Raw genomic sequence first — 15,288 nt, 5'->3', positions numbered from 1 at the left:
TTTGTAAAGAAAATTGAAACCATATTTCTAAGAGCTTCACGATATAAAATCACTCTTTGTTTATCTGGACAATAGAAAGATAATTCAGATTTCTCCTATTTCCATAACCCACATGAATTATGAGCGTTTAAATCCCTTACAAATAGGAACATAAGCCAAAATAAATTCATCAACACATTTATTGGTGGCACATCTTTTCATACAGCATGGGTATGTATGTAAAGCATAATTCATCTCCTGACAATGTAGGTGTTTATCAGCCAGAGAAACTGAAAAGTATGCAAGAAATTTTGATAAGTCATAATATGATCACTGCCTGACTTAGATCTTTCCATGGACGCTCATAAATTCCAGTCTTACTGCAGTACAAAGCATGGTTTGACAAAGGTGTGAAAAAAAGATAAAGCCCTTAAAGAAAAATGTAGCTCTTTCTGGCAATCTCCATAATTCTCTGTTATCAATGTGCAACAAATTTCTCCTGCCATTCAAAACCTGTGGACATTTATGGAATACGTGTCTCTGCATGTTTCACTTTAGTTAAGGACGGCATTGTTGCAAATAGGGAAAACATAATCAATGCTATTTATACTTTACAAAAAAATGCTACATTTCCACTAAGGCTCTTCTGAAACTCCCCAGAGCGCACAGGCAGCATCACTGTCTAAACTCCACCTAGTTTTTATTCACAAAAATGTTGAACATAATGTTCTGGCACGAGAGGAATTAGCTGGGTAATACTAGTTCAATACAATCGCAACAGGTCTTTGCCTGATCTTGTTCAAATGAGAGAGAAAGAGCCATTAAGTCTCTCAGAACAAGGAGAACAAACCAGCACTAAGGTTCCCATTCCGAGTGTCCTGTTGAATTTGCAGGGGGATAGCAGGACAGGATTATAAAAAGGGCTCACAAGTTAAACTCCCTAGAATGAGAATAACCTCCCAGATACAGACTTACTGCATCCATTGAGCCTCATTCATCTTTCTATCTTTCAGGTAATTTTCTTCTTTAATAAATAAATGCTTTTAGGAATGCTGAACTATGCAATATTATTTGATAAATGATTCACACTTGCATTGCTTAAATGTGTCATTTCTGTAGAATGTGCTGACTTTAAAATGTTTTTCTTCTTTTCCTAAGCTACATGTTCTCATCATATTAGTTAGTTTGTAGCTGCCACATATTCACAATGCTCAATACTGACTAGTGTATTAAACAATAATGCTTACATGAAAAAGCTACTGCTCCAGAATAGTTCATTGTTATGCAGCGGAATACTAAATAACTAATAGTTTCATCAGCAGATTTTCTTGGGAATTCAGAGTGAAACTAATGCATATGATTGTTTAGCAAATAAGTTGACACTTATAAATAGCACTTTGCCGACTTCGGAATTTTACCATGGGAAAGAGGGATGATGAGGAAGACCATTTGACGATCCTTCTTCATTGGCTTAAGATGACCTAACACCAGCATCAATTGTTACAAGTGTTTTTGTGTTTAAAATATAAGTGTTCCAAGCTAGAAATAGAGTCAGTGCTGCCCAGAATGATCCAGGCTATTCTCCTGTGAGCATCCTTATTTCCCTTCAATCAATCAATCAGGGTTATTGGAGTGCAACTACTTACCCGTGAGGGTCTCAAGGTGCTGGGGGGGCTCTGTTGAGTGTAGGGGTCGTCCGAAGAGCCAGGTCGTGAGGTTCATAGTGGACTGGTGGCTGAGCCAAAGAGCCAGGTCTTGAGGTCCTTCCTGAACTGGGACAGTGTGGGTGCTTGTGTGAGGTGGAGGGGGAGGTCGTTCCATGCCTTGCAAGGTAGGAGAAGGACTTTTCTCTTGTTCTGCTCCTGTGGATGCGAGGGAAGGAGGCCAGTGAGAGGTCGGTTGATCAGAGGTGTCTTTTTTGTTTGTGGAAGGAAAGGTGTTGTGCAGGGCCTTGTATGTGTGGTTGAGGAGTTTGAAGGTTATTCTTCTTTCGACTGGGAGCCACTAGAGATCGCGGAGGTGTTGGGGGATGTGGCTGTGGCGGGGTATGTCGAGGATCTGTCTGGCTGTGGCATTCTGGACAGTCTGGAGTTTGAGAAGAAAATTCTTATTGATTCCGGCATAGAGCACGTTGCTGTAGTCTAGTCTGATACTGATGAGCGCGTATGTGACGTTTTTTCTGGATTCGGGTGGGATCCATCTGGAAGTCTTTCGATGCAAGCAGAGGGTGTTGAAGCAGGTCGAGGATATGGCATTGATCTGGTGGTTCATTGTGAGTGAAGGATGACCCCGGTATAATGCCAATTAGCAATTTTTATCCTATTTGCTGTGCGCAACTGCTGACAGTGACTCTTGTCGCCTACTACTTTGTGGGTATCTATTTTATTTAATGGTTATGGCTACTGTTGTGACTATTTTCTTAGCTTAATTTTGAATAGTTGTTACTTCGACTGTTTGCTGATGCTGTTTGAGAGAAGAGACTCGGACGAGTTTCTGAAAGTACTCTACCTGAGTAGTTCAACTTCAATCTGATTCTATTTCAATGCTCCTTTAAATATTGCTCTTTTCCAAAAGAACTCTTTATGGGTTCTGGTAGGTTAGGATCCGCTAGAGTAGAATAGGGACTTAGGGCTTCCAGTTCTTTATGGAACACAGATCATTTTCTTAATTGACTCTAACCATGATTTTCTTGATATTTCTGTAAATGGATTTATATGATCTACTAATTAAAATAGAGACCAATACATTATAACAAACTCTTATGGATAAATAAAGGTTTTCGAAGTAATCCAAAACTCTCATCATTGATTGAACTAAATGACTAAATTGATGATGTTTATTGAGATCTTTTCAATTGATGCTGCATTTGAAAACCGACGCAAAGATCCATTGCAGAGAAGAAGATTTCGGTGTGGAGCTGGAGACCCTTTTGTATGTTACGGGTTGATCTGATTAGAATAAAGAAAAATGTTTCCATACCAGCATGACTATTCACCACAGACTGCCAATGTACAGACACAAGGAGCTACTTCTTGTGTGTGAGGTGTGTGAGGTACTGACCTGGCTACCTAGGGATGCACTTCTGCTGTGAGATATGGAGGTCATTGATTAGGCTAGCCACAAGCAAACATTTAGAAATGGGTAATTGTTGCATTTGGTTACATAAAATATGTTACCAGCTGCAGAAGTGCCTACCTCAAATACAGTGGTGATCACAATAATTGTCTGATCTGACAAAAAACTCTCCAGTGTCACTAAAAGTGCTCTTAAAATATTGGTGATAAAATGCATGTGTGCCTGCAATGTAATGATTGTGAATGTGATCAGATCATATGCTGTCTGCTCTGTGTTCCTTCTGTAAGCAGAGCCCTTACCTGTTCATAAAACTCATTCACGATGCCGTCAGTCCACTGTAAATGCAGGTCTTTACATTTAGCTGGTCCGTTAATGTCTGCCAACTTAATGCACATCTGGCAAACCAAAAGTCTATCATTCTCATTAGTCCAGTCAATACCTGGGCCAACATCTTCATTTACCTACAACAGCAAGAGGTCGATGATTATTTCAATACATTGCACAAATATGACTTAACATTTAGTGAACAACAGCATTTAATAACAAATTATGCAATCTGCATATAAACAATCGAAGTGTAATGATTTGCCAGCCTTTTGGCTGACAAATGAAAACCGCATAGTGCAAACAGTGATCAGATTACAATCGGACACCAAGAACAATGTTTACAATAGCTATGTGGCTATTAAATTTTCAAGGCCATCTGTAAGAGGAACACATAGGACCAACAGGGTGTGACCTCTTGGTAAAAATATATCTAAAATCCCTTTTTCTGGAATGTTCTACTATTCCTACATGCATTTTACTTTTTGGAATTTTTACTGACATTTTTCTAACATTGATCTTCAATGCTTTCCCAATGCCGCTGCCCACTCAGAAAAAGACTTCAGTACTGCAAAAGCATTCTGTCTGGACCATTGCTTTAAATACTGTAAAAAGTGGTCCAAGATTGCCCCATACTCCTTCCTGAATTTGCATAACCCCATTACTGTTGGCAGGGCATTCACCTCAACTATTCACAGTGAGTTTTCCATCCATTCCAGATGTGAAATGCATACCCAAATATCGGTAAAAATTTACCTCGTCAATTTTTGTTGTTCCCAAATATCGTTTAAACTCTTTTTTTTACTTTATTTCTGTAGGAAATCTGTTTTTTTCTTTCTTCCTCTGGCTCATGTTAATCAAGAGTTTTGTATCCCTGCAATACCTAAGGAAGGCATCTAATTTTCTCGGGAGCTAATTTGTGTCATATCCATAATTACTAAATTATTAGCATAATACAGACAAGTCAAATGGTGGCTTCCCATCTCCTGGGGAAAAAGAGGCGGCCTCTGAGAGGGCTTCAAGTAAGTCCACTAGATAAAGTTCCAATAGTCTTGGGCCAACACACATCCCTGTTGTAGACCATTTCTTAACTAAATCTTCTCTGATACAGTGCCGCCATTATCCAATTCCACTCTTGCCCAATTTCCCTTGTGGAGTTCCTTAATGATGCCTAGTAGACCCCTTGGGAGTCCAAGCTTGTCTAGGTTATCAGAAAGTATCTCTCAGTTCTCAAGATCAAAAGCCAAAGGAAGAGTTCGAAGCATCAATATAGGTTCTCCTTACATTCCATTGCCTTCCCAACAATAGGCCATAAGCTGAAACAATGTTCTATTGGTGAGCGACCTTCCTTAAAGCATCCCTGCTCAGTGGGGATCAGGGCATTCTCTTTGTTGTGTCGTAAATTTGTATTGAAGTGAACATTTAGAACAAGGTAGGAATGCAAAAAAGGTAGTAACAAGCAACATTGAGTGTACAGTAATAAATGGGGGGAGGTGGGAAGGGGCGAGTAGGGGGTGTGGAGGGGAGTGGCGGAAGTGGCAATGGGAGGGTGCAGGTCACTAGTGGAGACAGTATGCCCAGCCTTTTGCCTTGTTCAAGGGTGCTGGGCCCCGGGCAGAGGCCGTAGCGTGGTGGGCTGCAAGAAATCCTCCTACTGCAGTTAGCGTTGGGGCCCATGGGCCGTGGTATCTCTGGATCGGTGGGCGGGAGGGCAGGGTGAGAAGGGGAAAGGCCGTCGCCCATGCAGTAGGGCTGGGGTGGGCCGCAGTCCTGAACCATGATAAGAATGCCACAGTGGGGGCAATGGTTTGCAATGGTGGTGAGTAGGGGTCTCGGGAAGCAGACCCAGGGGAATCCTAGGCCGCCGGTCTGTTGGGGAATACAGCATCCTCTATGGGGGAGAGCCCGATGGATCATGGACGTGCGATGGTGGGAACCTATGGAGGCAGGGGTCCGTACATCAGCGTACCTGGTAGGAAGAAGAGGGGCAAAGGGGCAGGGGATGGAAATGCAGAGGGGGAGGACCATGGGCAGGGAGGAGTGGCGGCGGAACCACAGGAGGCAGCGGGGTCAGCGGAGGGATAGGAATGGAGGAGGAGATGCAGAGAGGGAGAGAGAAGTAGGGGTAAATCAGAGCAGGCATTGGAAGAGGGGGTGGGGAGGGAGAAGGGAGGGAGGGAGCCTGGAGTGGGTATGGGAAGCCAGGAGTACTACCAAGGGAGGAGGGGGGCCCTGATAGCATGTGGGTTGCACGTTCAAGGCGGCTGTGGCGGGGACCAGGGGAACGAGAGTATGTAGCAATCAATCCCTCATGCATAACAGCCTCTGCACCTGTGGCGGGGCAGTGTTGACGTGATCTGCCTCCGGTGGCATTTTGTAGGAAAAGGGCCCATGTCTGAAAGAACACCTCAGCCTGGTCCTGCATACAGTAGATAACGTGTTCATAGGACGCCGTCTGTACCATTGCCACCGTCCAGGCTTCCTGAGAGGGGGTACAGGAGAATGCAACTGGCAAAGGATAAAGAGCTTGGCGGTGGACAGCGCTGTGTGCAGGAGGCAGTGTTGCGGCCTGGACAGGTCAGAGGAACCTCTGAGATTGTGCAATAGAATGACTGAGGGAGCGAGGGGGAGTTGGAGAGGCATGGATCCCCCAGTTTGTTGGGGACATGGGCCCAAAAGGGCCGGATTGAGGGCCAGTCACATAGGATGTGGGTGAGGTTGCATTGGGTAGCCAGACACCTTCAGCAGTTCAAGTGACACAGGAGGCTGGCCCTTTGCAGCCCTTGCAGAGTCCAGTACCACTTGTGGAGTGTATTAAACAGGCAGAACTTCACTCGGGCTTCCCGGGCACCTCTGTCCAGGGCTGCCAGCACATCAGGCCAGTTCCTTTCCTCGATGGTAATCTAAAGGCGGTCCTGCCGCTTGGTGCAGAGGCTACGAGAGAGGGGTTGGGAAAAGAGGTGGCTCATGAGTGTGCCGTAAAGCCCCAACATCACTGCCCAATGCTGGCCACACATAGACATGTATTCCACAACTGGCGAGGGATGTGAAGACCTCGGGCGGGGGCCAATGCAGCACTGTGGGCAGTGTTGCAGTTGCACATACTGCCAGGCCTGTTGTGGCTGGAGGCCGAACTCCTCCTTAAAGTGGTTGAAAGGTTTCAGGTCACTGTCCAGCAGCACCTGGTCCATAGTATGTATGCCTGATTCTGCCCAAAGCGGCTAGCGAAGGACCTGGCCATTAATGCGGATGCTGTAATTTCCCCACAGCGGCACCTTGGTATGCAGTTGGTGGTCCACTCCGAAGAGGCGGTGGGCAAGGTGCAAGGCTTTGGACATGACTTGCAGCTGTAACAGGATTGATATCAGAATGTTGGAAGGGTGCAATCATTACACCGATACATAAAACGGACCTGACATTAGTCAGGTCTTGCTGGGCAGGTTAAGTATGTATTGTCCACCTATTTTATACTCTTGTGCTGGTACAACTACTTCCCATTTCTGCTCACTCACTAGTTGTCCCGTCGACTTCTTATTGGTTTGGTCTACTGCAATTCTCTTTTTCTAGACTCATCTGTAGGAGTTTCAAAATGGCTCCAATGGATTCAAAACACAACTACAAGACTTGCATTATGCGGGCCACACCATACGTCTGCGACTCTAGACTAACTTCCATGGTTGTCAGTAATGAAAATGATTAGCTTTCAGTCCCTGTGTTGTGTACATAGGGCTTCCTATGACAAAGGACCTTCCTATACTCAGCAGAAGTTCCTACATTGCACTCCTATTGGTAGACTGCTCTTTCTGACACTTGGGCAGATCTTTTTCCGTAGGTGATGGGCACCTTTGGAATTCTGTCACTTTTCTTTGTGCAAATCACAAAATCTGCTTTAAAAACCTGGTTTTATACCCAGCAAGTCAGCCTTTCTCTCTCTCTCGGTTCATCCTTCTGCACTACATAGCATCAGGACACTTTTTAGGTCTCAGTGTGTTCTAAATGTTTGCTTAAAATAACATGCCAAGGTCATCCTGCTAGCTAAAATGCTACCTAAAAGTTTGGCTAAAACACAATAGTATAGGATACATTTCATGGGTTGAATTAAGTGCAATTAATGTTCATAGCAAATGTTTCCTCTCATTAGATCAGACTTCGACTAAGAATTTGGACAATGGCTTGCGCTCCATTCTGGATTGAGTGACAAAGCAAGGGTTTTTTTCTTTTTAGGAAAAGGAACAGAAAAATGCAGGGAGGGTATCTTCTTGAGAGGATATTGCACAAACCAAACAGGGAAGTGTTTTTTGGGAGAGCGTGAGATATAGTGCAAGAGGCGGAGGAAAAGGGGGCTTCCTGCTAAATGTTTCCTGGAAATACACATTTTCAATAACAATCAGCATTTGGTTTCAATGTTAACTGGAGATAACAATTGTACACAGCACACAGGGGAAATTAGCATTAAATAGTTGAGTTGTTTTTCCTGCTTCACCTCTTAAAATTCTCCAAAAAAGCCAAGTAAAAAAACCTCAAATTAAACAATGCTAAATGTAACCACCACAAATGCTGTCTATTCAAAAATCGAAAGATTTTATACCACTAGAGTCAATCAATTAACCAGTCTTTATTTCGATTCAAAGAATCATAACAGAACATGTCATTAAAAATACCAAGCAAGCATAGAAATTACATATAAAGTTTTTTTTTTAATAAGGATGATTTCGCTAGAAGATGAGATGCATAGAAAGTATACAAAATACAATTTTCAGTTAGTGAAAGATCCTTAGTTGCATTAGTCATCCTGATTTGAGGTAAATATAAAGTGCAAATGCATACTAAATTAACACAGTCCGAAAAGACAATTGGCAAAAATTGTGCTAAAAAAGATAAAATATATAGTAATTCATTTATTGAGTACTGATGTATTTCCTTCTGGATAATTTAAATTCATTCAGATTGTGCCAAACGGGAGAATAGCATATTGATAGGAGCGTGATCTCTGTTAAGAACCAATTAGGAGAGCGTAATTATAATATGGTTGCATTCAAATTTTAACCCTCTCTTTTTCCTTAGTTAGCTAGAAGCCAGCAGGAATCTACTAACACCAAATACAATGAGTTGTGAGCTATCTGCTTTTAGTATTCTCACCACCTCTAGGTGTTTCCTGGTCTTCAAGTTCTTGCACAGAGGCTTGATTCAATTTCTTCTGGGAACTACATATCTTGGACAAAAGAATAAAATGTGTGCGATATCTTCATTCGTGCCTGATAAACATAGGGTGCACCTGGGGTCCCTTCCCACAGTCTGCGACATAACCATTACATTATTTAGGTTCAATAATATAAGTTTCTGTGGTCGGAAAATAGCATGAAATACACATGTTGGTAGATATTCAGCCAGTAAGGGCTATTTTAAAGTTGTTGGCATTAAGAGGAGTTTGGGGGATCTACCAACTTCCCGTGGATGATTATTTCTTTTTCATAGTGATACATTATAATTATTAACTTAGAAACATTCCTGTCCCTCTGCCGCGTCAGCAATGCCAAGAGTGAACTAGGAGGCAAGTCATTTGTCATGTGCTCCCTAAATGTTTCCTAAATTTAATTTTATACATGGAGCAAAGTTATATAGTCTTTTAAATGAAACACTAGAGGTTTTTTGTAGTGCACGTTTTGCACTCTAGTATTTTAAGGATAACATTATATGTGATAAAGAGGAAAAAGTGATAAAGAGGAAAAAGGAGGCTCAGTGAAATCAAATATTTGCCTTGCATCAAAAAATGTGGTGAAGCACGGAAGCCAAGAAGGATACCAGGTTCTCTGGTTTTACATTCTGCAATGTTATATCATGTTAATGATACTTATACAGGGCACAAATAACACTGCTCTCTTGGCATTTACCTTAGGACTATCATGACATGTTACTGCAGGCTGTTTTCAAAATCTTGGCGATTCTGCTCAATAAATTAACAGGTTATGATACCATGATGTCTTCTTCCTATTTTGACCCATAACAAAAACAATTTCTCCATCCAATAAGTGTGTGACTGCAAGCCAGCACAACCCTCCAGGGACCACATGACTCGGAAAAAAAATATAGGGGGTAAGCATAGGGTATGAATGCGAAAACTGGATCGCGAGAATCACCTTTATTTCCATTATGCTTCACCTGGGGGCACTATAATAACAAAAGACACAAGATGTGTCGAATGACACTAGATTTCAAGTTTAAAAGTCTGTTTGTGAGTTTCAATAACCAACACACATATACATCCCAAAGTCTTGGGATCGACACATTGACCACTGGTTTGTACTATGAGAACTATGCCCACACATCTTTTAGACCTGGATCAGATAGGTGTTAATGTTTGAAATCACTCAGTCAATAAAACCAGTATCTCCAACGTCACCAAGCACAATACTATAAGTGTAACCTCTAGCACACGAATATATATCTAAAAATTATTTGTCTTTCAGAAAATCCTCCAAAGAAGAAATAACAAGAAGGGTGAGAGCATTAGGCTTCACGTATGTCAATGGAATGCATGCATTACAAGTCAGGGATAGATTTAATTGGACAATTATTTTCAATATAAAGCATAGGTTTTTATACACACCTCAGGTACCTGACGAATAAAGGAAACCTCTGGGTATTTCTGTGGGTATTGTTAATAGTAAAAGTTTCACCTGGAACCCTGATTATCCAGTTAGATTTAATGTATGAACTCCCAATTCAACCTTTGGTTGAGTCCGCCCTGGTGGTATCATCCTACCGGGTTGTGGATAGGCATTGATGATGAAGAATGTCACAATAATTGAGTGAGGCGTCTATTCCAATATCTTTGGATATTCAAGAGATTATCTTTGGAACCCACTCTGATATTGTCTTCGAGCAAGCTCCCCAACAACCCTTTGAACATTCCAGTTGCCCTTGTGTATGAATTGGGAGATTGCAACTGGTCTAATTTTCTCTCACTCTACCGTTTGTGGTACAAAGGTCAACAAATGTGCCTCAGAAGATCGCAGATGGCAACTGGACAGATGGTGCTCAGGCCTCCTTGACGTAGACCGACACAGTACTATACAGTGTCTTATGTGCAATACATAAGACTTTAAACAAGGCCCTCTGTTTAATATGCAACAAATGAAGTTGTTGCAACAATGGAGTGGCATGCGCCTGTCTGAGCAGTTTAAGTAGCAATTTTGCTGCATCATTAATTTTCACCTGGAGTTTGTCCATCAACTTATTAGGGAGGCTGATGTACAAGGTATTTCCGTAGTCCAGACGTGACAATATCATTGCTGCTACCACTGTCCTCATAGTTGAGAGTGAAAGAACTAGGACTGGTTTCCGTAGTTGTCTGAGAAGAGCTGTACAGCTTTCACATACTTTCGCCACTTGTTTGGACATTGACAGGCTACTGTCTAGCTTAATGCCAAGACCTTTTGCTACTATTACGGAACACTGGGGAGGGCCAAGCTCCAGTGGCCAGAAACTGCCCAACCAGGGATTCCCCTTTGTGGTGACTGCCAGCACTTTGGTCTTTTCTGGATTGATCTGCAAAGGGTTCGCTGTCATCCGGTTAACAGTGAACCACAAGATAAACTGCACATTCAACTGCGACTACGTAGAGCTCCCAAATCAACTCACACCAACTCAGTGCCATCCGCATAATTAAACAGTAGGTAATTTCAGCTGTGCCAGAGCTGCAATCAAAGGCTGTATATAGATGTTAAACAGTAGAAGGATATTGTGCATCCTTGAGGGAGCCCACAGTTTAATGCCCTTGCCCTGGAGACATAACCACCCATCTGTACCCTCTGAGAGCAATCATTCAAAAATGGTAAAAGCCAGAGAAGGGCAGACCCTGTAATCTCACAAGCCAGCAACGGGTGCACTAGCAATTGATGATCAACTGTATTGAACACTGCCATGAGATCTAACAGGATTAGCGCTGAAGGTCTATTTTTATCTGACGCCAACCTGAGTTAATCCAGTGCAAAAAGCATTTCTAATTCTGTGCTATGGTGGGCCTGGAAGCAAGATTGTCGAGTGTGGAGCAGTTGCTGATCCTACACATATTTTGTAAAGGTCTTGGTGACATGCCGCTTCAGAATCTTGGCTGGGAATGGCAGCAGGGATACCGGGTGATAGTTCTTTAGGCTACACCCTCAAATTCCTCTGTAGAGGGCTTCCAATGACTATACTGCTATATTCCTCTTGCATGTTTTAGGTCAAAGTTCCACGCTTTGCCTTTAATTTGCATGAGTGTGGCATCTTCTGATGTTAATGTACCATGGCAACTAATGACATCATTCACATGGCTCTCTTCCACCTGTGTTGCCTAGGTTTTGGAATGTATACATTTAACATTTCTCTGAGCAGTTGCCTGTGCTGGATGTGGTATGGACGGGTTCTTCATTCTTTGGAAATAAATCTTAAACTGCTCTTCAACTCAAGTTAGCCACCCTCATGATTCTTCAACCCTAAGAGGATCTTACACTGGTGTAGTCGGCAGGATGGAACGGAAAGGAACCCAACAACCTCAACTCTTCATACCTTTTGCCTACTTAAAGGTACTGTACTTTCTTTGCTGTTTCTGGGACGCAAAACAATCCTTTATAACTTACAACAATCTAAACTCATCTTGCTGAATTTAAGAGGGGTTGGGAGCTTCGCCGCACATTCACCCATTGACTAACATTTATTTATTTATTTCATTTATAAAGCGCACGAATCACCCCATAAGGGTATCTCAGCGCTGGAGCCACACTAGTGAACGAGGAGACTGATTTAGAAGAGAGGTGTTTTCAGCATTTTCCTGAATGCCAGGTAATCTGTGCATTGTCGCAGGCAGAAAGGGAGTTCATTACATAGGCGCGGGGCTAGATGGTAGAAGGCCTTCCCGCCTTGTCAAGCCTTTCTAACGCGAGGTACTGAGATAAGGGCTTTGTCTCCTGAGCGGAGGGGTCTGAGAGGAACATAATTAACAAATTTGTCATTGAGATAACTAGGGCCTAATCTGTTTATGGCTTTGTAAGCCATACAGCAAATTTTGAAAAGGATCCTTTTTCGAATGGGTAACCAGTGTAATTTCTGCAGCAAAGGGAGGCAGGCTGTTCTTGAGGGGGCATTGGTCACCAAACGGGCCGCGGTGTTTTGGATAACCTGTAGTCTGTGTATGTCCTTTTCGTTAGCTGAGATCATCAGCGCGTTGCAGTAGTCTAGGCGGCTGAACATTGTGGGTTGGGAGTTGTTTTATCAGTGCGAGCTCGCCCCTTTCAACTCTGAATTCAGTGCGGTCTGGTGCACTCTTGCCAGAATTTACCTCCCTTAAGAATAAACTGAACAAAGCACCCAAGCTTAAAAGTTTTGACCCTTCAAAAACTTCTATAATTACCACTGATGCGAGCCTTAAGGGGTTGGGGGCTGTCCTCCAACAAGAGGGTGAAAATGGTTTGGAGACCATTATGTTTGCCTCACAAGGACTTAAAGATCCGGAATCTCGGTACTCTGTTATTGAGCGTGAAGCCCTTGCTGTATCTTGGGCTGTTAGGAAAATGAAAATTGTTTTGTGGGGAACTAAGTTCTTGATCAGGACAGATCATAAACCATTGTGTGAGACCTTTTCTAAAAAAGGGACTGATCTGATCTCAAGCAGGATAATGAAGTGGGTTATTGCTCTCCAAGAATACGATTTTGAAATCAGATACATTCCTGGGGTGGAAAACTGCATTGCTGACACCCTTTCAAGATTAGTTGATGATTGTCCTGATGACGTTATTAATGATGATTTTGACAATGCTAATGTTCATGTGTGTTCAGTGGGTGGGGAGATCGTTAATGAAAGTCAATGGCGAAGCAAGCAAGCTTCAGAGCCAGTGTTGTCTGAGGTAGTTTCTCTCATCCATAAAGGTTGGAACACGAAAAAACAAAGTTCTGAGGAAGCTTCAAAATTCGGGAGAGTCAAAGACAAATTGGCTCTTTGTGACAAACTACTTGTACGTGGAACTAGGCTTATACCTCCTTCTGATCTTCGTAAAATACTCATAGTCTTAGCTCATGAGTCTCACTCTGGAATGTCCAAAACAAAAGAGAGACTCCGGGCCTCCTACTGGTGGCCTGGAATGGATCTACAAGTGGAAAGAGTTGTTAGGGACTGTATGGTGTGTGCCATGAGTGGGAAATCAAAGGTGGTGAGGGTACAACTAATGGTCATCAGAGAGCTCCCATGTGGGCGTTGGAAGGAAGTAGCTTTGGCTATTGTGGGTCCTATCCAATCAGATAGTCATCAAGTTTTTATTTTAGTGCTTCTTGATTTATTTTCTAGGTGGCCAGAAATTCATTTTAATAGTAGCGTGGAAACTTGTCAGGTAATCAAGTTCCTAGAGGCACTCATAGCCAGGGAAGGATATCCGGAATCGATCCTTACTGATAATGGGGTACAGTTAGTTTCAAAGGAAATGGAAGCATTCCTTAAGAAACGAGGGATCAAACACAAGAAATGCTCTCTTTACCACCCAGAAACCAACGGAATGGTGGAAAGGTTTAATAAGGTGTTGAAAGAGACCATCTCTTGGGCCAAAAGTTCTGGTCTCAATTGGAAAGAAGAAGTTCTTTAAAAATTGGAATGTTACAGATTAACTACACACAGTTCCACTGGCAAGTCTCCTTTCTTTCTTTTCAAAGGTAGAGCTCCTTGTACCCTAGTGGAACCTTCCTGGGTCAGACTTCTTGAGGAATCAGCTTCTAATTCTCTCTCATCTGATTCCACTTTAGGATGGCATAAGAGAGAGGAAGCCAAATGTTTAGCTAGGAAATCACACTTTGACTCAAAGAAATCTACCAAAGTTACAAATGTCAAAGTTGGGGACATGGTTGCTATCAGACATCCTGGTTCAAAAGCTCAATTCTCAAGGTTATTAAGGTTTTTAATAATGCTGTGAGAATTCATGATCACAGAGTTTGGAATTTGAATAGAATCTCTGTGTGTTCAAGTTCTTCCACTTGTTGTGAATATTTTCCTACAGGTAATGTTGGTTTCCATGCTGGATCTTCTCAATGTGCATCTTCCAGAATTGTCAAGAAACCTAACTATTTGAAAGACTATGTATCTTAATTGGGTTTTTTTAAGGGGGAAGGTGTGTGGCATCTTCTGATGTTAATGTACCATGGCAACTAATGACATCATTCACATGGTTCTCTTCCACCTGTGTTGCCTAGGTTTTGGAATGTATACATTTAACATTTCTCTGAGCAGTTGCCTGTGCTGGATGTGGTATAGATGGGTTCTTCATTCTTTGGAAATAAATCTTAAACTGCTCTTCAACTTAAGCTACCCTCCCTCATGATTCTTCAACCCTAAGAGGATCTTACAATGAGGTTAGAGCAAGGGTGCCAGAAGAAGTCAAATGAAAGCTTGGCTGGTTTTCTCAAGCAGACCCCGAGTTAAGCCACAGCCAGGGTTCTGGCTCGAGGGTTCTGTGGCACACCCATCTCTCTTTTTTTAATGCACTTCAACCTCTAGGTCCGATGATAGTCAGAACGGATATGGTAATGAAGATACATGGGCTGGGCGAGCATCAGGGGTAAAGAAGAGTAAAGAAGAGTACAAACGCTTCTGTGTCTGGAGGGCGAAAGTCACTTGAGAACATGTCAGTTCCCTTCCATCACATTATTTATGCACCACCAATCATTCTCTAATGTAAAAGGCACAGCAACTAGTAATGGCTATGGTCTTTGTATCCAAACTCTCCACCCGCAGTTACAGGATTAAAAATTAAATATTGAAATACTGGCCTGTTACAAATGGAAAAAGATTTCAGGGGTATATTTGAAAAACAACCCAGATTCGCTTATTTGTGCACAAATTCTCAACAAAAAATACGACCAAAGCACCAGAACCATTGAAGTACTTTA

General features: G+C 42.4%; 1 protein-coding gene across 3 annotated transcripts in view; it reads right to left on the bottom strand.

Annotated features, from left to right (window-relative positions):
* Positions 1-15,288, bottom strand: part of PDE3A (phosphodiesterase 3A) — a 1,085,163-nt gene that overhangs the window by 47,745 nt on the left and 1,022,130 nt on the right. For all 3 annotated transcript variants that reach the window (XM_085652713.1, XM_085652714.1, XM_085652715.1), the window contains one exon: positions 3,354-3,515. In XM_085652713.1, coding sequence (XP_085508839.1) covers positions 3,354-3,515 — 162 coding nt within the window. The remainder of the gene's footprint in view (positions 1-3,353; positions 3,516-15,288) is intronic.

This window comes from Triturus cristatus, chromosome 4_1 (assembly GCF_964204655.1).
Source record: "Triturus cristatus chromosome 4_1, aTriCri1.1, whole genome shotgun sequence".
Lineage (NCBI taxonomy): Eukaryota > Metazoa > Chordata > Amphibia > Caudata > Salamandridae > Triturus > Triturus cristatus.
This window is presented reverse-complemented; position numbering and strand designations above follow the sequence as displayed.